Source organism: Phyllostomus hastatus, unplaced genomic scaffold (genome assembly GCF_019186645.2).
Source record: "Phyllostomus hastatus isolate PE091 unplaced genomic scaffold, TTU_PhHast_1.1 phas_contig_62, whole genome shotgun sequence".
Classification (NCBI taxonomy): Eukaryota; Metazoa; Chordata; class Mammalia; order Chiroptera; family Phyllostomidae; genus Phyllostomus; species Phyllostomus hastatus.
The window spans coordinates 16,233,543-16,257,855 of NW_025333921.1; the positions used below are offsets into that span (position 1 = coordinate 16,233,543).

General features: G+C 34.4%; 1 protein-coding gene across 7 annotated transcripts in view; it reads right to left on the bottom strand.

Moving 5' to 3' along the window:
* Nucleotides 1-24,313, bottom strand: part of MYO9A (myosin IXA) — a 234,135-nt gene that overhangs the window by 65,296 nt on the left and 144,526 nt on the right. For 4 of the 7 annotated variants that reach the window (XM_045848730.1, XM_045848731.1, XM_045848728.1 and 1 more), the window contains 10 exons: nt 23,882-24,031; nt 22,752-23,074; nt 20,590-22,185; nt 17,359-17,458; nt 16,640-16,852; nt 11,079-11,191; nt 5,370-5,512; nt 2,364-2,587; nt 1,751-1,867; nt 781-969 (listed from right to left, as the gene is read on the bottom strand). In XM_045848730.1, the coding sequence (XP_045704686.1) occupies nt 781-969; nt 1,751-1,867; nt 2,364-2,587; nt 5,370-5,512; nt 11,079-11,191; nt 16,640-16,852; nt 17,359-17,458; nt 20,590-22,185; nt 22,752-23,074; nt 23,882-24,031 (3,168 nt within the window). The remainder of the gene's footprint in view (nt 1-780; nt 970-1,750; nt 1,868-2,363; nt 2,588-5,369; nt 5,513-11,078; nt 11,192-16,639; nt 16,853-17,358; nt 17,459-20,589; nt 22,186-22,751; nt 23,075-23,881; nt 24,032-24,313) is intronic. The other 3 variants (XM_045848733.1, XM_045848732.1, XM_045848727.1) reach the window with 2 other exon arrangements.

The window sequence follows — 24,313 nt, forward strand, 5'->3', positions numbered from 1 at the left end:
AGAAGAGAAGAACTTTTAAGGATTTATTTCTACCTGACTACTTCAAAAATTATTTAAGATGGTTTGTAAATCTCAACACATAGAAACTAGAATAAGTTGAATTTAAATGGAACATAATCAACAAAAAGGATTAATGGTATTCTTAATAACTAATAATTAGATAACTATTTCAGCTGGAGTAGTAAAAAAAGAACCACATTGATAACTTTGTATAATGCTACTCTTCTGTAACATAGATTTCATAATAGTTATTTAATAGGGCTGAAGCAAGAATCACATAAAATGCCAAACACCAAGTCCAATTCCTAGCACTTAATAAAATAAAGGTTATTATTATGTTACATAGATTTGCAGAAACATACATTTTCCTAAAACCTAATTTAAATAAATATAATTTGTGGGTCCTCACATAAAGGTCACTAGATGATACAGTAACCCATATCTTCAACTGTTGTTTTAACAAAAGAAATTCATGTATTGACCTTGATCAAAGCTGAGGGTATAATCTTGAATGCACATTATATTTTATCTCAATGAAGAATGTATTAATTGCAAAAGGTTTATAAAATATGGTCTGATGAACTTCTAAGATAGAATGGAGTTTGTTAAATTTCAAGTAATGCTGAATTGACATTAACATTATAACATTATAATGTTATAATGCTGAAAAATTTTAACATTTCACTATAACATTTTTCTCAAATACCAGCTGTCCCAAACAGATGCTTAAGCAGAGTTCATAATCAAATCCTTTTAGAAACCAAAATATATCATATTTACCTTTGGGGGTATACAATCCAAAGTCTTGAGTTCATTCATATATTCATCTAAAAACACTTTAAAAGTGTTCACCCAAACTCTGACTGGAGATTCTCTCCAATCACGTTGCTCAAGCCTCATGGTCTTTTCCAGAATCTGCTCAAACAGTGCGTAGAGGTCTTTATATCGTATGCTTTTGCCATCATCCACCTAATAAGCAATAAAAGAACAACTTTAAAGTTTTTGAAGAAATTCTTTACATATAGAAAATTGATTCAACTTGCACTGGGTAGTAGTATTCAGAATAAAGATTAGGAACCTGATATACTTTCTAATGGGCATGCCCATAATGTCATGTGGTATTTGTAGATGTAAACTCTCACTCTACTGTGAAATATCTGCTGAGTGAAATCTGCTAAATTTTGGTAAAATACCTAACAGCTTAAAAAATGTAATAATTTTAAAAAGCCCTGGGAATTTCTCCCATAAGTCAGGCATTAATTATTATATACTTTAGCATTAAAAACACATTTTCTAAAACAGAACTAATATCACATGAAAGTATAAATCTGAAAGTGATATAAACCGAGAGAAATCAGTGAATAAAACTGTTCTAATTCCACTGGAAAAAAAACTGTATGGTAATTCCACACATGTGAGAATTTGAAGCTTGACTTAAAGGATTATGAGACGTCAAGAGAGTAGGGAGCCACTGGGTGAAAGAGAATCATACTCAGAATATCTAAATTCAGTATCTTAAGGAGACGAAAATATACCCAGAAAGGGGAAAAAGAAAACTACTCAAGGAAATTCAAGGAAGCTATTGATATGAAGTCATTCAGTATGCTTTTCCCCTACCTGTACATAAAACAAAACCAAGGAACTGGAGAAATTTCTAGTTTAAAACACAGCCTTTCTATTATCTTCTACAGTACTGGCAACTTTTTTGTATGTTGAACTACTAAATATATCCTAACAATGCCCAACTCACCGCCAGTGCAGATGAATAAAAGCTGAAGATATTCTGCCGGAATTCTTTCAGGGCTTTTTTAAATACAACATCCACGAGTGTGTCTTTCTTGCTGTCTTCATTATCTAAGTCATTCACCTGCAGGCCATAGACAGAGTTTTTGTAGAGAATCAAGTAAATGAAAAGTGAATGCAACTGCGGACACATATTGGTGCTTCAATGATTGCCTGGAAAGTGCAAGCCACTGCTATTAAGGGACCCAGGTAAAAACACAACTAAATAGGCACAGTTTTATTACTACTAGATGTCCCTTTCTAATGTCCTTTCTAACATTTATGATTCTATACTACTACCAGAAAAACTTCAAGTGTACAATGACAAGCCTCACCTTCACACATATATTTACTATAACATGGCAGTTACAGTAAAATGGAAGTCTAGAGTAAAACCTAACACATTCAGTTCTGTTTCCCCAGACTAATGAGTATCACTACTCGCATCTTCCTGGAAAAGAACAGACCATCTAACCTAATGAAGTATTTGTCACCTTGATCTCTAGCAGCCATATCCTGATATATAAAAGTATTCCAGAGTCAAAGCTGCTCATGGGCCTAACTCAGCATTCAAAGTGTACCTTTTTCAGAAGAAATTCATCCATGCTTTTTAAATCACTGGCACTTGCTATGATCTGGACAGAGTCATTTTGCCAGTGCATAGATTCCAAAGCCACACTGCTGATCTTCACACTTCGCCTGCGCTTCGCCTTTGGAGAAGGCTCTTTGTTCTCTTTGAATTCCTTCTGGGAACTACCAGGCAATTCTGGGCTCAAAGGAGGTGTTGGATGATAGGGAGCTAGTTCTATGATTCAAGACAGAGTAGGCAAAAAGAAAAGATATTCAGTAAAATTACTGAAATCTCCAAATCCCTCTTTTTAAGTATAAGTTCCTTTAGTAAGTCACTGTAAGAAATACATGTAAATATCTAAAAAGCAAAGTAACATTAATGTTTGAGGCCAGGTATTCAAACAATAAATCCAGTTTGCACCTTTGTACAGAAAATGTAGTTAAGAATTACCACTTTTCAATGGAAAATACTGTCATGTCTTCTTAAGGTCTGATACTAAAAACCTGGATAGAAGTGTGTTATAGATCGGAAGCCTGGATCTCAGAGACCTCTGACCCAAAGAAAAGAAAGAGTACAAAACCACACTAGCATGCTAACACAGTCACAGTCTAACTACACCTGTTTGAAAGAACATCCAGCTGTATAAAATTATATAATTATCACTTACAAGTTTTAAAAGGCAACCTAGCCTCTTGCTCCGATCTTATACCAGAGTAAAAGTTAGGAAGATTCTAGAAGAGCAATGAGTAATTCTCAGTGTTCTGTGTAACTGGAAACTCCAAGCTGACTGATATTGTTCAACAATTTCTACGGCCTTAATTATAAAAATACATAATTATCAAACCAGTGAGGTTTGGTAATTATTATTACTTCCTTACTAGTGACTACAGCCATAAATACTTCAGTAATAATATCTGGACTTAGTTTGGCAACCTGTTTAGGGAGCCAGGTAACAAATGGCTCACTTCTGCTTCAGTCTCTTCTGTATTTACGATTTTTTTAATGTACCTTCCAAATAACTGCATTTCCCAGAGAATTCCTGGAGTGAACTGATTTTGTATACACTATTAGAAAGAACAATACATTTTCTCTACAATTGTTTACACCCAAGAAATTGGACTACATGTAGTCCATTACAATCTAGAACTACACTGGATTTGCTGAAACCCTACCGGGGACTTCATGAGAATACTGGCCCCGTCTCATTTCACATATCTGTTTGTTTCCCCCACATGTATTCACCTTACCCTCTTTCCAATGGTATATCCTCATCCCATCCAAAAGCTAATTCTGATAACTGGGGAAAAAAAGCAGCCTCCCCTAAATGCTTAATTCTACCTCAGGCAGATGTGAGGCTAACCCAATCTCAAATATGGCATCAGAATAAAAATTATAAAGACACAGGATACAAATATATTCAAATTGCTGTCAACTGATTTTAATTCTATTATAAACCTAGATATATATAAGTTTTTCATTTTAGCAAAGTCTAAATAATAAAGTCTTATGATAAAGAAATAGTTACTAGAGAAACCATTTATAATCTTATTTGATCATTAAAACAAAGGCAACCTTAATAAATTTCTACCCAAATGTAATTAAAAGGCTACAACCTTAACTTTTATATATGTATCCTTATGGAGCAAATACACAATGAAGACTGCTAATAACACATGCTCCAACTAAAGAGCTTTAACCTTTCTTCTTGGGAATTAACAATGGAGAATATAACTGTGAAAAGTGAGAAAATCAGAATGATTACTGTAAACCAGATAAGATATAAGAAACTGATCTTATTAGTAATATAATGGTAAGGAACTCCAAGTCCTCCAAACTAAACTTGTAGTATTCACTTAATTCATTATTAGTTTTATCCTTATCAGTTTGCCAACTGATAGGATCAAAGCCACAAGACATAAAAACAAGGTTCAAACTCTATTTCTACCATTTTTTCTTGCGGCACACAGGTACCTCTGACCCATCCTTTCCTATGTGAAAGGATGATCTTTCCTCCTTGGCCCTTTATCTTATCATAGATATGAGAAGTTTTGTTTACTTATTGCAACTGGGTCTGTTATATCTTTCTTTAAGAGAAAACTTTCTTCCTAGAACCTCTTTCCATTTTATCACCCATCCACTGATATTTCATACACTCATTATCACATATCCACCTTTCATATATATTCCTATGGGAGATAGCTGACATCTTTACACAGTAATTAAAAACATGCCTAAGCAAAAGGCTTGGGAAGAATGGGGTTACTATTCTAACAGAGGGGTTACTGAAATCCTTGGAGAGTTAGTGATTCTAGCATTTAGAAAAACCAGTTTTCTCAACAGATTAACTAACCATCGAGTATTTTCAAATGTGTTATGATTGATGCTCAAAAAGTTAAAATAACAGCTACCATTATAAAGTTCCAGGCACTAACATTTGGTAGGTACTTAATATGTAGCATCAGTGGTTAAGTACTTGGACTCTGGAGCTAGACTGCTTGGATTCAAATTTCAGCTCTGCCAATTACTAAATGTTTATAAGGAAATAACTTCTCTGTATCTCAGTTTTCTCATCTATAAACTGGGAATAACATATACCTCAAAAAGTTGTATCAACTGAGTTAATGCACACATGCTTAGTACGATGCCTTCTACATAGTAAGCACTCAAGTATTAGCAGCTATCTGCTTATTTTCACTACTAATACATATTTGTCTATGAGTACACGATAGCTAAATTTTAACACTTTAGAAAAATGAAGCTGACTAAAGATACACAACCATTCTTGAAGTAGTTGTTACTTCACTGTTTTGTGCCACACTTCCTTGGAACTTCTATTATAGGTACAATATTTTTTATAATTATTTTTAGTTAAGGAAGGATTTAATAATCTTGGTCCTAGCTCGTTAGAATATCTAGCCAACAGGATTGCCATTACAAACACTAGGGCAACAGCACACTTTCAGCAAGAGTGAACAGGAATCACGAAGACAATCTCCGCCCTTTGTCCATTTTTTACCATCTGAAAACTGATGAGCTGGAATCGTATCTGAGCCAGCAAAGAGTGCCGAAACCTCTGACTGGGTGGTGGGTTTCACTCTGGTAATCTTCTTCTCCCCTTGTTTCCCTTTGGCCCAGAATCTCATCCTAGCTCTCTGAGGTCTATTTAGAAAAAAAAAAATAATAAAGGTAAAAATGGAAATCAGCACATCCCAGTGATAATATTTGTATGCCACTTTAAGCTAATATTATAAAGACCTTTCATGTACATATTAGTTCATTTAACATTTTCATATAAGTTTAATCATATTTCATTTTCAATTTCACATTTAAATTTCTTCTGAATTTCCTCAACTTGCACAGAGAAATAATAAGACCCAGAGACATTAAATAATTCCCTAAAATAAACAAATACAAAGCAGTGGAACTAGGATTCCAACTCAGGTCTTCTAAGCCTTAAACTGGTACCTTTTTGCTCTGGTCCTCCTTCTAGCTTGGACTCAGTGTACAGGCAATTTAACAAGAAAAAAGTACTTTAAAAAAATCACTGATATCCCATCACTCTGCAATATATTAATTTATATTTTTGGGGTAATTTTCTTCCAGTCTTTATCTATAAGCATCCCTGTTTTCATACCTTGTAATCATGATGGAGACAGAATTTTAAATATTTCCACTTACCATTATGTAACCAAAGTTTTAATGTTACTCTATATTCATAAGCCATCAATATTATTAATTAACAAAAGCCACCACTTAACTTGCTATTTTATCCAGGCACAGCACTAAGTACTTGCCTAGGATTACTTGATATAATTATAACATGTTTATTTCCAAACTATTATAACACTTTTACAGGTGAAAAACTGGAGGCTTAATTATTAGGTACTTTTTCCAAGGATCCACAGCCTGTGAGTGACAAAGTTGAGAATCGCACTTACTATGCTATATTGCCTCATTCTTAGGTGCTTAATACACCCTTATCACATCAATCAAGGCAACGCCTTGAGATAATAACAATAGCTCACATTTACTAACCACATATTAGATATCCTAATCCCATACTAGGAGATTTACTTATACATCAGTTTGTTCCTTCATGTGTTCACTTAGTCAATAAAATTTTTTTTGAGCATCTACTAGAAGCCAGTTAACATGCTTTATATATGGCATATCTAATTTTCACAAGTACAGCTGACTCTGAACAACATGGGAGTTAGGGGCATTGACCCTATGTACAGTTGAAAATCCATATATAACTTTTGACTCCCCCAAAACTCACCTACCAATAGCCCACTACTGACTTGAAGTTTTACTAATCACATAAACAATTAACACATTTTGTATGCTTTATGGATTATACACTGTATTCTTACAAGAAAGTAAGCTAGAGGAAAGAAAATGTTATTAAGAAAATCGTAGCCTTGGCTGGCGTAGCTCAGTGGATTGAGCACGGGCTGTGAACCAAAGTGTCGCAGGTTCGATTCCCAGACAGGGTACATGCCTGGGTTGCAGGCTTCTCTCTCTCTCTCTCTCTCTCTCTCTCTCTCTCTCTCTCTCTCTCTCTCTCCCTCCCTCCCTCCCTCCTTCTCTCTCTAAAAACAAATAAATAGAATCTAAAAAAAAAAAGAAAATCGTTAAGAAAGAGAAAATACATCTACAGTATTGTATTTGTTGCAAAAAAACTGAGTGTAAGTGGACCCAAGTAGTTCAAACCCACGTTATTTAAGGGTCAAACATGGGATAAAGAGTTATTCTCCTTCCTTTACGCATGAGCAAATAAGGCTCAGAGGGCTGATGGAAATGGAAGTTAAAATGCGATCTATCTGGTTTTGAAGCCTGCGATCTTTCTTCCTCTGCTCCATTTTTTTAAAGCTTTCTCCTAAAATTATATGTCCATATAAAGAGAAATTTTCTATAAGGCTTATTACAAATGACAGCACCCTTCTGCCATTCTCATTCTTTTCTGCTCCCTAGAGACAACCCTTTTGAATTAATTTGATTCTTTTAATATTTACTATACTTACATTGCTATCATACCCATGACCACTGATTATAATTAAGCATGTTCCACCACTTCTGTTCTATACCTTCCACAAACACAGATGTGCTCCCAATAGAATCATACTGAAATTTTAGTTAGATCAATACAGAATATTTTCTTTTAGTAATATTCACAACTGAGACATGTAGTTCACAACAAAATCTACATTTTCCTACAGTTAATAAATATTTTGTTTCACACTTGCTTACTTTTCTTTGTACAATTCACTTCCAAGGGTTTCCCCATTTGTGTGTATCTCTTCTCAACATGTTCAAACATAGGAGGTACTCCATCAAGTTTCATGTTCTTGAAATCTCTCCCAGAGTCTTCTATCCTGCTCTAATCCAGCATGGCTTCCTTCAGCGCTTGCTGTACAACTATCATTTAAAAGCTACTTTCACCATCATAATAGAAATTCCTTTTGCCACTATTGTTTTATGATGACATGTCTTTTGGCATGGGTCTATTTTCATGTTGGGCCCTCAGTAGGCCCTTTCTATCTAGAAACTCATGTCCTTTAGTTCTATAAATTATTTGAATTACTTTATTAATGATTTCATCCCTTCTATTTTCTTCGTTCTATCTTTTCAGAGCTCCTATCACTGGGTCATTGGACCTACTGGAAAAACTAGCTCCTCTAATTTTCTTATTTTTTCTTGCATCTTCATCTCTTTGTCTACTTGCTCAACTTTCTGAGATATGGCCTCAACTTTGTAACACTTCTGAGTTGTTTCTTTATGCTATTTTTTTAAACCTCAATGCTTCTTTTTCATGCATTCTGTTTTGTTTCATGGATATATTGAATAGTTATATTTATTTATGCAGGACTGTTGATAGCTGTACTTATCTGTCTTGAATTCCACATGCTCCCCGCCCCACACAGTTTATTTCTCTCAAGTTGTATTTTATCCATTAGTTTTAGTTTCTTTCACATGTTTCCTCAGATGTATGACAATCAAAAATAGGATAAAAAAAAAAAAAGCTGTTCTGTGGGGCTTCCAAACTGTGGTCTTCCTTGTAGGGTTAGCTGGTTGGTCTGTTTTGTAGGGAGGGAGAGCCCCTGATACCAACATCTCTAGGTCTTTCCTAAAGGGTTGGACAAAACGCCCCAAAGACTCTTCGAACCATCTGCTGGGCTGGTACATTAAATATGGAAGCTAAATGGGGGAAAAAGCTGGGCAATCTTAACATTCAGTATGTAAACAGTTATTAAATCCCCTGTGCCAAATATGCAACCCCAGTCTTCAAATGCGTCTGATACTCCCAAGCAGAGATCTTCTGTTTTCATCCTTTCCAGGGAATAAATCTCCTGATTTCCACTAGGACAGGGGAAGATCAATCACCCCGATGCTTCTTTCTCAGGTTTATCCAGTTGGTTTAGGGTTCAAGTTTCCCCTATCAATACATTTAAAATTTGGCTATTTACTTTTGGATGCTACTTTTATTATTGTTGTCTCCTGTTGTTTTGTTGTTGTTGTTTTTGTTTTTGGTTCTGTATATGTTTTGTCATTTTGGCAATTTTGAAGGAGGAAGTAGAAATTAAATTTATATACTTGATCTGCTGTCTCCAGCTATATGTTCTTTCTAGTTTGCCAAAATTTGATCTCCACAACGATCTGCTCTGGATTTGGGTTACTGTATTTTGCCGTGTATAATGCGTACCCACATTTTTGGCCCAAACTTTCAGGGAAAAAATCTTTCCTTTTAATTTTTAATTCAATTTTAATTTATTTATATGTAGAAACAAAACTGATCATCATATTCCAGGGTATTATTTTGCATACAGACACTTTTATTGCTTTCTCAAGTTACACTTTCAACACATAAGCGTAAATAAAAGAATTAAAAACATTTATATAGATATGGAATTAGTACTACCCATGTATAATGTGCATACTTATTTTCCCTCAAAAATTTGGGCAAAAAGGGCCCATTATACATGACAAAATACAGTACCTTGGATTATGCCATGGCAATTATTAAGGAGGTAGTCTTTAATAGGGTTATGAACCAGATAGGTTTCAAGTATTCAGTGAGGGCCCAATTACCTTATATAACATAATAAGGAAAAAAATATTTATTTATTTAGTCTGCTTAATTTTTCTTTAAATATTTTCCAGAGTCAGTTTTGGTAATAAATATTTTTCTTGAAACAGATAAATTGTATTTGTACTTTAAGTTCATTTTTTAAAATAAATATAAAATTACTCTAAAATTTCTTCTGTATCTGCAATAATTTCTTCATCATTTGTTAATAAAAAATCGTGGGGGTTTTTAAATTGTGACTTTGCTGTTTTTATTTTTCTCTTTAAATTTTTTTATTTTTCAACCACAGTCCATACCCATCACCATTCCGCACTAGACCCAGATAGATGTACAGCAAAGTGGCCAGAAAAATCACATGCCCTACAGAGTGATCCACCTGTGGCCCCAAGCACCCACCTTGCCCCATACATATTTATCTCAATATTATTGACTATATTCCCTATGCTGTAATCTACATTTCTGAGGCAATTCCATAAATACCAATTTGTACTGTTTAAGACCTTCACATTTTTCACTCCATCGCCCAGCACCGCCCCCCTGACAGCTGTCAGTCTGTTCTCTGTACCTATTAGTCTATTTCTTATTTTTTGGTTTATTTTGTACATTAGATTCCACACATAAGTGAAATCATATGGTATTTGTCTTTCTCTCACTGACTTATTTAACTTAGCATAATACCCTTTAGGTCCAATCATGCTGTCATGAAATGGTAGTATTCCATTGTGTAAATGTACCACAGCTTTTTTTATCCACTCATCTACTGATGGGCATGCACTTGGATTGCTTCCATATCTTGGCTATTGTAAATAATGATGCAATGACCATAGGGATGTATATACTCTTCTGCTTTAGTGTTTCAGGTTTCTTCAGATATATTCCCAGAAGTGAAATTGCTGGGTCATAAGACAAGTCCATTTTTAATTTTTTTTTAATTTTATTTATTTATTTTTAGAGAGAGGAAGGGAGGAGAAAGGGAGAGAAACATTAATGTGTGGTTGTCTCTTGAGTGCCCCCTACTGGGGACTTGGCCAGCAACCTAGGCATGTGCCCTAACTGGGAACAGAACCAGCAACCCTTTGGTTCACAGACTCGTACTTAATCCACTGAGTCACACCAGCCAGGGCCCATTTTTAATTTTTTGAAGGGCCTCCACACACTGTCTTCCATAGTGGTTGTACCAATCTGTATTGCTACAAACAGTGCACTAAGGTTAAGGTCTCCTTTCCTCCACATTCCAAATATATTTGACAAATGAAAATTCTACATACTCTTTTAAAGAGAACAGCATTATTTCCCTAAAGATTTTTCCAGTTCCAGTTATAAAACACTTAGAATAGACTCTAAGTCCAAAGCTACATTTTCAATGTCATTCTGGTGTAATCTCTTTTACAACAACAAAAAAAATCACAAGTAATATAATGATTTAAAGACTTGGCTCAAATCTCACTTACAAAGATAAAGCTCATTTTATACATCTGAATTATTATGTGTCTATCACATAGTAAGCACTTAATATTTGTTGAAAATAGAAACTAACTGCTCTATTAATTAGGCTTTTGAAAAGAGGCTCAGTATTTAACTATAGTCAATTAGAAAATAGAATATTATACCTATTAACTCTCAGTGTATACTTTATACCTTATATCCAAATCTGAAGTCTTCTGTCTCACTGACAATTTCGTAATCTCTCCTTGAGACATAGTCTTATGAAGCTTTGTTTCTTCATCAACTGAAGAAAATCGCTGTGATGTCTGTAATAATTATATACATGAAAGACTTTAAAATCAAGTAACAATATCATAGCAGTGTAATTAAAACTCAGGTTATAGAATTTTTTTGAGAATTACACCTATTAAAAATGAACAAAAATACATTAATATTATTTCAGAGATTTATCGACATAAAAGAACCTATTAAAAACTCTATTAAATGACTAGAACAATCTGAAATAAAGAAAACTTAAGTCAATGAAAATGCTAAGTAGGCCCTTTGAGCTCATGTTTTCTGACAGTTTAACAAAGAATATCAAGTGAAAATGAAAGAAAGAAGTCAAAACTAAAGAGACAGACAAAAGATCAAGAATCTGATGAATATGGAATGCTAAATACAGTCTTTCATACCTCCTTATTATTATGACTTAAGTTGCTATTATAGATTCTTGTCATATACATTAAAAGATTTAAAAGAGCAAGAACACAGAAAGAGATGAAAAACCAAAGGCCTAAAGAATAAAAAACCATTATCACCAATAACAGTCTAAATTATGGCAACAACTCACATGGCTATCCTACTGGGACCTGATTTTCAATTGGCAATTCCTGTGCCATTTTGTTTACAACATGCCTTTTAAAGACAATGCAATTTGAAGGAGAGAATTTCTTATTACTTAGTCAATTCATTTCTCAGTATTTCCTTTTTCTAAGTTATAATATTTCTAAGTCCTTAGCCTGCTTGACTATAGCCTTATCGACAGAAGCCATCTTGAGCTGTTAAAATGGAAAATTTTAAGAGTTGAGGCTGAATCTATCAGTTATATTAATAAATATGAATAGATTTAACTCACCTATCAAGGAAAGAAAATTTTAATTTGGTTCACAAAGCAGGACAACCAAACTATACTGTGTAGAAAACACACTTCTAAAACAAAAAGATGAAGAATCTTTTTGGCTAAAAATAAGAGGATGACCAAAAATATTCTGAGCAAATGGAAATACTAACAAAATAGAGGCTATGATATTACTATTGAGGAGGATTCAAGCAAAAGGTCCTGAATGTGACAAAAGATGTTTTTTTAAAATCCTCACCCAAGGACATGCTTATTGATTTTAGAGAGAGATGAAGGGAGAGATGGAGAGAAACATCAATGTGACAGAGAAACATGAATTGGTTGCCTCTTACACATGCCCTGACCAAAATGAACCCACAATGTAGGCATGTGTCCAAACTGGGAATTTAACCTATGACCTTTTGGTTTATGGGACACTGCTCCAACCAACTGAGCCACAGCGGGTAGGGCATGAAAGACATTTTTTAAATACTAAAAGCCACAACTAATAATAAATAATAGGAGACTTTAACACAGCATTCTCTCTGTATAAGACAGATCAAATGTACAAAAAATAAAAATGTATAAGACAAACAACATAATGAGGTAGCGATTATGAATATGTATTGAAACTGTACACTCTAAATAGAAAATACATCTTATCAAATGCACATAGTACAGTCACAAAAATTGATCATATATGTATGAAGTAAAAAATAATACTGATAAATCTGATCAAACAGAAACATTACAAATATTCTTTGATCACAATATCATAAAACTAGAAACACATAAAAAACAAAATGGTTCTTCCTTTGAAAACTAAAAAAAATTTATTATACAAGTTCTCAGCAAAAAATTGTAATATGAACTAAAATTACATTTTTCTTAAAAAACTTTACACATTAGAATAAATAAGATACATCTGAAGTACTGCTCAAAGAATTTGTAGCCTTAAAAATTTGTATCAATAAAAATAAATAAATGATTCCAAATCCCCAAATCAAAAGCTATAAAATTAAAAAACATAACCAGAAGAAAGCAAACAGAGATAATAACAAAGGCAAAAGCAAAATCAGAAGGGGGGGAAGCAGGTATAATAAATAAATTAAAATCTTGTTATTGTGAAAAACATTAACAAATGACTTGCTAGCTTAAAAAAAAAAGGAAAAAACACAAATCTACAAAATAAGAAGTGACAAAGGGGGAATAACCTTTGAAACAAAGAATTTTTAAAAATCTTAAGAGACTACTTATTTTCCAAACTGCTATGCAAATAAATCTGAAAAGTTAGATGAAATGGATAATTTCATCAGAAAAAACTATTTACCAAAATTGAACCCATTAGGTAGAAAGCTTAAAAGACTAATTTTACTAGAACAGAGGAACTTATAAAGAAATTATGTCACAAAAAGTACCAATCCCAGATAGTTTCATAGAGAAATTCTATAAAATCTTCAAAAAGCACAGTCACAATGCTATAAACTAACTTTTGGGGGAATAAAATACACATATAAGTGTACTTAACAGTGTGGCTGTTATCTGGGGGCCACCCATCTAAACCTCTTCTGTCATAGGCTTTGTTCACTACCAACAAGTTTTCCAACTTTCAACAATCACTTCAAAATCACTAGTCTATGTTCTAAAATCCTCTAAACATCCTGCCTTGACTTCCCCTTTCTGAGAAATTACTAAGACCTAGTCAAGGTGGATTTTCACTTACTATGAAATAAGCTAATAAATTTAGGCTTAATCAACAGATTTTTCTGGCAGTTTTTTTGTAGAGTGGACAGCGGGATGAAAGAAAACTCAACACAGCTTAAGTACTTGAGAGTATCTCAGAGAATAACAAACAGAAATAGGAATACAAAAAATGACAGCAGTTTTTCTGAGGGGATGAGAAATTTAGTTTTATCATACTGGAAATAAAGAAGAGAAATTCTGGAGAGCTATTTGGGAATTGCTCTCCCAAATGATTGGTTTAACTCTGGTAAAAGGTAGAAGAAACTATACAGAGAAAACTGTAATGTTATTACACCAATGCTACAAATAAGGGATACAAATCATTCTATTAATTCATCATTCAGAAGACTGACAGACTAAATTACTATATAAAAGCCACCTTAAAAATACTGCTTAGCAGAATGGGTCATTCTTCTCCGGTAAAAGCCAACATAGTGGGTATAGGAACTGAGTGAGAACAGCAAATACAGGGTGAACAGTTATTCAAACGGCAGAGTTATAAGTAGGAAATTAAAAAACAAAATACCAAAATCTTAAGGAGGGAAAATACTATTCTTGTCTCCACTCCTACAAAGCCAATTAAAAATGATGAACATTTCATCAACTCAGGAGGTAATGCTTATCAAACTCCCTTCACGTAATTCATTTATAACTGTCTTTATCTCATTAGATATTTCACAACTGGAAGGGTCAGAGGGCTTCATCCAACAGTGAATGACACACTTCTTAGCAGAAGTCAGTGACAGGATCACTTTGTCCAGGAAAAAAAAAATCCCCCCAATTGTCCTGTTTTTAAAATCCATGTACTCAGAAAATCAAGCCCATTTAAAATTCTGAAGATATCTCAATCATGAGAATTCAGTAGATTCAATTTACAAACAATTGGTCTTCATCTTCACAATATCAGATAACATTAGAACATGGAATATTTTCAATATAAACATAAATACACTTTAAAATTGTCCCTACCGTTCCCACCCTCAATCCCACTAAGTATCAGCATATTCTAGAAAGCAAAGCTTTTCCATGCAAGTATCCATCAGAAACCACCACCACCACCTGTTCCTAAAATAGCTAGTGATGAAACAGAAGGGCAGTGAGAAAGCTGGAGAGGTGACTAACACACTGCAGGGTGGGTGTTCTATAACTACTGGCATGCAGTGACTATCAAGCAGGTGAACAGGATCATAGGCAGAGGCTACCAGCTAGAACCCTTAAAGGGGCTGAATGCTCCAAGCACAAAGCCCAGCTTCCTGGTTCATCTCAGTAGAGTTCTCAGTGAGAAAGAAATCTACCACAAAAAGGACTGAGGTTTGTAACAAAGGAAACTCTCAGGAACAAAGCAGCAATTATAAATGCTAAGTTCTTCCACAAGTGAAACATTTACTTATGCTTTAGAGAACAAATTCAGTATGCTCTCTATTCACACTAAAAAAATATATCTAAGTAGTACTTGCCATTAATATTAGTTTGATTCATTACATAATTTCATCTTTAATAATCATATAAGAATGTGTTGTTATTTTTTACTCAAAAAACAGGAAATCTCCAAAATGAAGTTGTTTTATCCTACCTGAAGAGAGGGCTTTCTCTCTATTAATGGATATACAGACTGTTCCCACCTTTTATAACCCCACAGTTTGGCTCAGGGCAATGACCCACTTGTCTAATTGGAGAACTGGTAGTGCATTTTTCTTTGATACAGTTTTTTATTTCTTAGAATGTCAATATTGTCATTTAAAAACTGGGTTTATCTCCAACAAAAGATAAAGAAAATGGGAGTATTCTAGAAATTAGCCAAAATCTTAATTAACTAGATCTTTGGCACAATCAACAGCTTAAAACAGTTCAAAGATAAAATATTTAATGAGTCAAAAGAAGACCATCAGACCATCCTAAAACTTTTCTCCCATAAAAAAGAATGAGATCCAATTAATTAAGAATATGGATAGAAATAACCTGCATATCACTCTACTCTATCAGCAATAATGTTTTAGTACATATCATACATACAGGGTCCCGATACTGTGTATTTTCTGGGACAATTACAAAATCAAACACTTTACATCCACAAATGCATTCATACTTGTTAAACTACATGTGTACCTAATTTTTGTTGAGATATAAAGATAAGGTTATGTTCTTAGTCAAAATAGTATAGTTTTATTCAAACCTAACTCCATTGCTATAATCTGTGATTAATACAAACTCATATTCATACAAAACCTTCTACTTTGCCAGGCTGGTCTAGGGAGATATTTTTGGTATTGCTCATTAAATTAAATCTTTAAAAATTAATGTTTATTTTCTATTACTAAAAAATTAGGGAGGAGAAAGCAACTTTAAAGGCAAAGAAGAAAACGCCATTTCAATGAAAAGCTATTGGATTAACACATACTCTAGTCACTAGGTCGGGGAGGGGGTCAGAAAACTACAGCCAACAAGTCAAATAGAATCCATTGCCTATTTCTGTAAGTAATTTTACTGGAACAGAGCCATGCCCACTTGTAACTTATTGTCTATGGTTGTTTTTACTCTATGGTAGAAGACTTAAGTGGTTGCAAAGGAAACTGTATGTTCCACAAAGTCTAAAATGTTCATCATATGGCCCTTTACTGAAAAACATATTTGAAGCTTCCTGCTCTACACCTTTCAAGATATAACACAGAAAATTTCTACATTAGTGCCAAGTTAACCTCAATGTTGCCTAATTTATGATTTGACATGCACTGTTAAAGTGTCCTTTATCTTAGTCCTATTAAAGTTTAGCTTATTTGCTGTGTTCACTGAGGTTTCCCATGTACAAACCATTATATGGGGAAGAAGCTGTGAAGGTTAGCTTTAGATTAGCAAAGACTATTCCCATCAGATTTGCTTGTTGCCTATTTTTCTTATATTGCTGTAAAATTACCATTTCGGAGTCACTGTGAGAGGCCTGACCCAGGCTGGGTGCTGGCCCTAGCTCAGAGTGAGAAGGTTGGTCAAGGGAGAGAAGGGGCTCAATGTCATCGTAATCATCTTCCTCTGTATCCCCCTCCCCATCAGCAAAAGTACCTCTAGTCAAGAAATCGGAGCGCGTCCGCGCCATTCGAGCTTTCTTTTTATGGGCCGGTCTGGCAACCTGCTTGACCAAATGATAAAACAAATAACACAACAATGTTTTGTTTTTTGGTTTTGGGAGGGGGGAGATGATGCCAGTGAAAGACATCAGAGAGCTCATGAATTTCCTGTAACATCCCGCCACCCCACCATACCCTTTCCACTAGAAGTGACAGAGATAACCAAAAACAATCCATACATTACTCTGGACAAAGGATGAGAATGGAAGCTAAATCTACATAGCCACGAAAGTCATCTTTCACTGCCATAATAATTCACCAAAGTCACTTGCATAAATTGCCTTTTTTTCTTAGCAACTTCTTTTTAGTAAATCCAGTCTGGTTTTTAAGCATCATTTCCTGCCTGAAGTATATCTCCCTTAGGTATAAAAGAATTAACTCACGGCTTCTTTCTCTATAAACTCTTGGGAGTAATGGGTAGATGAGATGCTATATCTACAAGAATAATGATTTCCAAAACAGTGTGCATCTATTTTTCATAGAATATGGATAGACAAAATTTCATACTTACCTCTCCTTGGCCCGGCCCAGTTAACTTTACAGGTTTCGAAGCTGGTTCATCTTGTTTATGGAGTTGAAGATTTCCACTGTTTAAGGATTCCTTGCTGATGCTTAGAATAAAAAATCAGGATTACATTTCAATTCCTAGCAGATATCTGATGGCAGCAGTCTCAAAGTATAGCATGAAATATAGTTTAACAAGCTAGGTCAAAGAATTCCAGCCAATTCCACACATATATCCAGAACTTACTCAATTCCTAAAATAATACCCCCCCCCAAACTTTCTGCTTACCTAATTGATATTATTACCAAGAATTTACATGTATGAATGAATTACTAGAGACCCTGCCCTGGTAACCACTGGGCATATTCCACTATGATGACATATGTTGAATAATAGTAGCAGCAAAATTAGTTCATGAAATGATATGGATTTAATGATGAGAAAGGGAAAGTACCAAATCCCCAAATCCTTAGAATTAGACCTAGAATGGCCTTTTACTCTAATCATTATAAAGTACCTGGTAAGTAGCCACCTAGTGATAAGGACCTCATTACTTTATAGAGATGATTCCTACTGGTTAGCAAATTTTCTTTCTGAAATCTCTCTGTAGCTTTCATCTGCTATCTTTGCTTTAAAACTTGAGATTGTACAGAATAAAATTAACACTAGCAGTATAGAAGTTGTTATCAAGCTAAAAGAAGTGTGCCCCAAGCCATAAAGATGGTATAGTGTTAGTCTGTGAAAATTTAATTTTGCTTGAATGACCACATGATGTGACTGTTTTATCATTACATTCGGTGTAGAAATGGATGTCAGTGTCTGAGGAAAATCTGAATAGAACCTACATTCTCACGGCCCCAATTACCTATGTTAACTCGGTGCTACAAGTCTTAAAATTTACCAACAACATATTGCTAATCTCTTCTTAGCAGGACTATAAGCTCATTGAGAATCGTATCTTACCTTCTAGCATAGTGCTAAGTTTAAAGCAGACACTAACTTAGAATATGAGCTGGCAGACTAATTGCTCTACCACTCAAAATCTTCCATTTAATTTTATAAACAAAGAACTAAGGGCTCTAAGAGGTTAACCTTGTCTTCTGCCCTATGTAATAATGCCTAAAAAAACCTAAAGAAACGGCAATCTTTCCTTGCTGATGGCATTTCAGAGATCTACCTTTTTGACTAGTGTATGATCAAGCCCAGAAATCCTAGTTTGTCCTAAAAGATTCCCTGTAGGCCATTAAAATCTCTCCTGCCACAGTTGAGCCTATTGGCCTTTGATTTGCTCTCCAAAAAGAGAAACAACTAGTAGGACCTTTGATAGCACCTGACCACCCTAACTTTTAAACTCACAGTATTTTCTTTAGATCTCTGCATTTCTTTTTGTTCTCCCTCATGAACCAGATGAAGATAACTACAGACTTATCACCACTATGGCACAGAAAGAATGCTAACCTGGTGATACTTCCTAATCATGAAACCCAATGCTGATTCCTAATGATGAACTCAGGTTCTAGACCTACCTATTTAATGTGACCTTAAACAAATCATTTCACCTCTAGGGGAGCCTATGAGATTATTTCTAATATGTAAGGATGGGACTAGATAAAATTAGGAACACCAACATTTATAATTCTATAAAATGCTAAAGTTTCTAGTAGTACTTACAGAATGAGAAAAGACTTGAAGCATGAATTTTACTTAAGCTTTCACATAAACAATCTAATATATAATCATTTTGAAGATAAACAGATCCTAATGAGGTAAAGCACACTAAATCAAGTAAACTTGATTATCCTGAAAAATTGATTTAAAAAAGCAATTCACAAGGATGATTAATGTACTTTGAAATGTACAACTAAGACTTCTATAAAGCAGACTCATGGATCCAACAACTCTACACAAACACACATACATTGTACATCACTAAACTTAATCAAAGTGACAGGAAATAATATGTTTTTAATACTCTGAAGGGCTTATAAAGCGATACAGTCTTTGAACTTCTGGGTAATCTCTAGGCTATTGGGCAGAAATAGGACCTCAATCTAGAATTTAGTCCAACTATGTTTCATAATACTGTATAGAAATCGTTAGTGGAAAAAAAAATGAATGATATCTTGCCCACATTTACAAAGGGTTTCTATAATATCTGTATACAGTTTTAAAGACAGAAAGATTAAAAACTTAAGAGATAGGAGAAAGAAGTTATTTCATAGTTAATATGAAGTTTAAGTTTTAGCCCTAAAATATAGCCCTCACCTTTCATTTAAAGTGATATTCTCCCACAAGAACTGAAAGAATCCACTGTATACAAAGACTTAATACAAATATCTTAAACTTTATCAAATATTTTATGTACTACTTAAGAAATTCTTTTCTTAAAATGGAGACAACTATACTTGAACAATAATAAAAAAAGTAGAAAAACAACAAAAGTTTTTCTTGTGGCTATACCTAGTTAATAAAATTGAAGAATATAAAGATTTTCCACTTATATGAGGTATCTAATATAGTCAAACTCTTAGAAACAGAAAGGAGAGCTGTGGTTTGTAGGGGTTTGGGGTAAAGGAAAAAAGGGGAGTTGTATAATGGGTAATTGAGTTTGTTTTTGCAAAATGAAAAAGTTCTAGAGATCTGTTACACAACAATGTGCATATAATTAACACTACTATACCATACATTTAAAATGTTAAATTATGTTTTTTACAACAAAAAAGTATAACTAACTTAATAAAGTACAAAAATAGACCATCAGCTGTAATGAAGTACATTAACTTTAAAGCCTGAAACTAACTGCTTCATGTAACAGCTGTAGGGCAACCAGCATTTCCTGAAACCTCCTATGTTTACTGGCACTGTATTACCCTTCTCACTTAATGGGAAGGAACCAAAAATTGCTATCTGTGCTTAGTCAATTCTTAGGGTATAATTATACCCAATTAAAGTGGCTGGGAGAGTCAACAATTATGAAAATTTTTCACGCAGAGAATATGGCTAATTTTAGTAGCACCCATACAAAGAGTTGAGGCTGATCAAGGCACCTTAATACACGCAATTTTTAAAATTAAAGTATGACTTTTTATCAGAAAAGAGATTATGACTCACTTTATTGTGATACTAACTTTGCTGCAGTGGTCTGGAACTGAACCCTCAACATCTTTGAGATATGCCTATAAAATTCTCCAAAAGGTTTCCCATTTATACATAAAAAACAATAAACATTTCACTTACAGAGGAATACTCATATTTTCCTTTGGTGTGTAGAAAATGGCCCTAGTAGTTCCATCTCTGGGAGGGTCATTAGATTTGTGGCCATAAGCCTGAGTTGGCCTAAACTGTCCTTTTTTTGAAACGCGATTATTAGAGAGGTTACAGGCTACATTCAGTTGGGTGCACCTTCTGTCTGTCTTGGACAATTCATCGACAGTACTAGATTGACATGGGCCTCCTTTTCTTTCAAAGCACAGGAAGACGGTTTGATCTCGCATGGGTAAGTGAGCAGAGGAACTGTCTTTTGGGGCAAGAGCTGCATCTTTTACAGTTATTGATGGAGGCCCTCGTACATCGAGTTCTTCCTTATTTGGGGTATTCAGGATGAGGAGAGAGGATGGCCTTTCTACTCTTTGCTTTGATTGATGGGAATATGATACTGGGAAAGACTCCCCAATTCTTGGTTTTTCAATTGTCTTGAAAGCTTTACGCTCCTTCTCTAAAATATCTGTTTGCTGGCGAATCTGTTCCATCATTTCTTTTTCATTCTGTTGCTGCAATTGCTTTTGCCTTTTTTCCTTCTCAGTGTTGAGCTTTTCCAACCTTTTAAGCACAGTATTAGAAGAATCTGTATTCCAAGAAGCAACAACTTGATTTTCTCCTGAGAAGTGATACTTTCTGGCTTCCCTGTTGATATCTAAAGTAAGAACTGGAAGTGTTTCTTCACTTTCTATTAGTTTGTTTCTCTGAATACTTGTGTCTAGTTGGGAACTTGTTTTCAGTGGGTCTTGTTGAGGAATATAAAAAAATGTAGGCAGACTACTGGAAATAAAGGGGTCTCTCAGGGGTGGCTTATAGGTAATAGATTCAGAACTGCAAACCAGTTTTTCCTTCATAGTCCCATTCTTCAAATGCACTGATTCAGAGGGTGCGCCCTTTTGAATCAAGGTACAATTAGTCTCACTTGATGCACTGAGGGCATTGTCCTGTGAATCAAATTTTTTACTACTAGATATCTCAGGTGATAGAAACTGCAAGTCTCCTTCATCTAAAATTACGGACTCTAGTTTGCACTTTTGGCTTTCCTCACAGCTCAGAAGTTCCAAGCTTCCTTGAGAGCTTTCACTATCAGGTGTACCCTGAAGGGACTGAAGACCCTCGGGCATCAATTCCGTAGACCATCTGCGTTCTTCTGAAGGAGACACACCACCAAGAGAACGGACTTTCAGCAATTCTAAGCTAAATATAGCTTGTTCTAGTTCTCTCATTCTCCGACTTTCTCTTTTGGCACGTCCTACTTTTTTCTGGTGGAGATCCTCCAAAGACTTGGGTCTCTCTCTTACAATTACATCTTCCTGCAAGTCCACACCACTTTGGCTTCTGGCTCTCTCCTGTCGCTTGTTTGGGGACTCCTTCCAGCAATCAACTGAATTATTTTGATTGCTCTCTGTCACAGATTTACATTCTTCTATGGCTTTTACTCTGTTGTCGAAGGAACAATCCTCCCATTCTGAAGGGTCTGAACCATGAATTTTCACAGAACCATATGGCTCAATATTTATCAATCCAAGATCTATTTTTGCTTCTTTCAGTCTTTGTTCTTTTAAAGCTTTAAATCTATATAAAAATTAAAAAGAAGTACATTAGATCTATGACTTGGTTACCACTGGAGAGAATAGTCTCAAAATTTTTTTCTTACATCTAAGTATTTCTCAAATTAACTTGGTTGCACATTTCATAATTCTGTTCCCATAAGTGAGATTATATTTCATTAAGTGAATTATTCCTACTTGGGCATTCTACTAAAAAAAATAAAATCATAAGTAAAGCTCTCATTTAATAATATCCTTATTTTAAGGTAAGCCTTAAAAATAAAATTAGTTTCTAAAAGTAAAAACAGTTGAATACTGCCAATTTTTAACGACTCAACCTAATGTAAAAGTTAACTCTTAGCAGTTATAACTGTAGACCACAGGTTTTCAATCCAATTTAACTCAATAAACACTTATTTAGCTTCCATTATATCCCACACAATGCAGGTTAAAATTATTAGGAGTATCACAGTTTAGTAGAAAAGACACATTGCATGTAACCAGTTCTAATGCAAGTTAGGCAAGTATTAGAGAAGAGGTATAAACAACATATATTTCAGCAGAGAGAATTATTATAACAACAAAGATTACCTCTGTCTTGCTCTGAATCCTCTACATATTGACTGCAAATGGATAATTTTGTTCCTTTGCTCGTGATACCTCTTACTTTCCCTATAGCCTTTCCATTGTGCCTGTATACAAATAGCAGCTCTTTGCTTCCGCCTGTAGTGCTCCCTCCATCTCTGCTGGATGATGATGACTGCAGTCCGGAGCTCCAAATATCGCTGCCTCTCTAAGTGAGCACGCCAAGAAGCTTGGAGGAGAGTAGCTGCATTAGCTATAACTAAAGCATCTTTTTGCACAGCTGCATCTCTGATGACTTGCTTCTGATTTAGGTAATTTCTCCAGAATCGCTACAGTAAAGACAAAGTAGTAACAAAAACTTGTCATATCTTATACCACATTTTCACAGAACAAGGAAAAAAGGATAAAGTTCTTAAGTCTTAATTAAAAGGTAAGTGGCTAAATAGTGGGTGATTAAAAAATTCTTCTTGATATGCTTGGTTAAAACAAATATTTTAGATAATATAACCTCAATAAAGTTAATTATAGAATAACTTAAAATTTTTGATGCTTTCATGCCCTACAAATTAACTTTAACAAATTACAAATTATTCTTATACTACAGCTTGCTGATATTAATCAGGTTTACGGTCAACATATGTACATTACAGAAATTAAGATATTAAAGATTTTCTTGTACAAACACAAAAAGTCCTATAGAAATAGCTATCATATAAATTGATGATGGAGAAAATAAAACAGTTAAATATAAAATAAGGTACCTGTAGAACAAGATGAGTATATAACAGCAATGTAAGTATAACTCTCAAATAGCATTCAGAAAACTATTAAATATAACTATGTCAACAAAAATTAAGGCAAATATTCCTTTGCCCCTAGCTAATCATACCTCAAAAGCCATTATAACTATAAATTTGATTTAATTTAAATTCAACTGCATTGATATTTATTATAGTTTATTATCATAAGCCAGATAATCTTTTCAGTGCTATCAGCATTTCAAAAATGAATAGGACACTCATATCTCTGAAGAAGTTTACATTCTTATTTCATAGTAAAATAGTTCTGATTACCGGGGGGAAAAAAAGGGCCAAATAAACTAGCCAATCTTATGCAAGGAATCCTTTGCCTCTCACCTGGATGATAACTGATGCTTGTTTCAGTTGGAGGAAATGCTGCCTGCAGAGCAAGACCCTAAACCATCGTTGCAACAGTATGATTCTGTGGAGCACCTCTTGGTGAAGTAGATCTTGTAGGTGCTGTCGTTCCTGCTCCTTCAGGAACACCTACCAGGAGGAAGAAGATGAAAAATACAATTTAAGAATAAGCCCTGGCCAAGTAACTCAGTTGGTTAGAGTACCATTTAGATGTGTCAAGGTTGCAGGTTTGATCCCCAGTCAGGGCACATACAAGAAGCAACCAATGAATGCCTTATGTAAGTGGAATAACAAGTTGATGTTTCTCTCTCTGTCTCTCCCTCTGTCACTTCGTTCCCCCTCTCTAAAATCAATTAATAAAAACAAATATTTTTAAAAAATGAGAAATTTATTTCATGAATCATCCCTTCT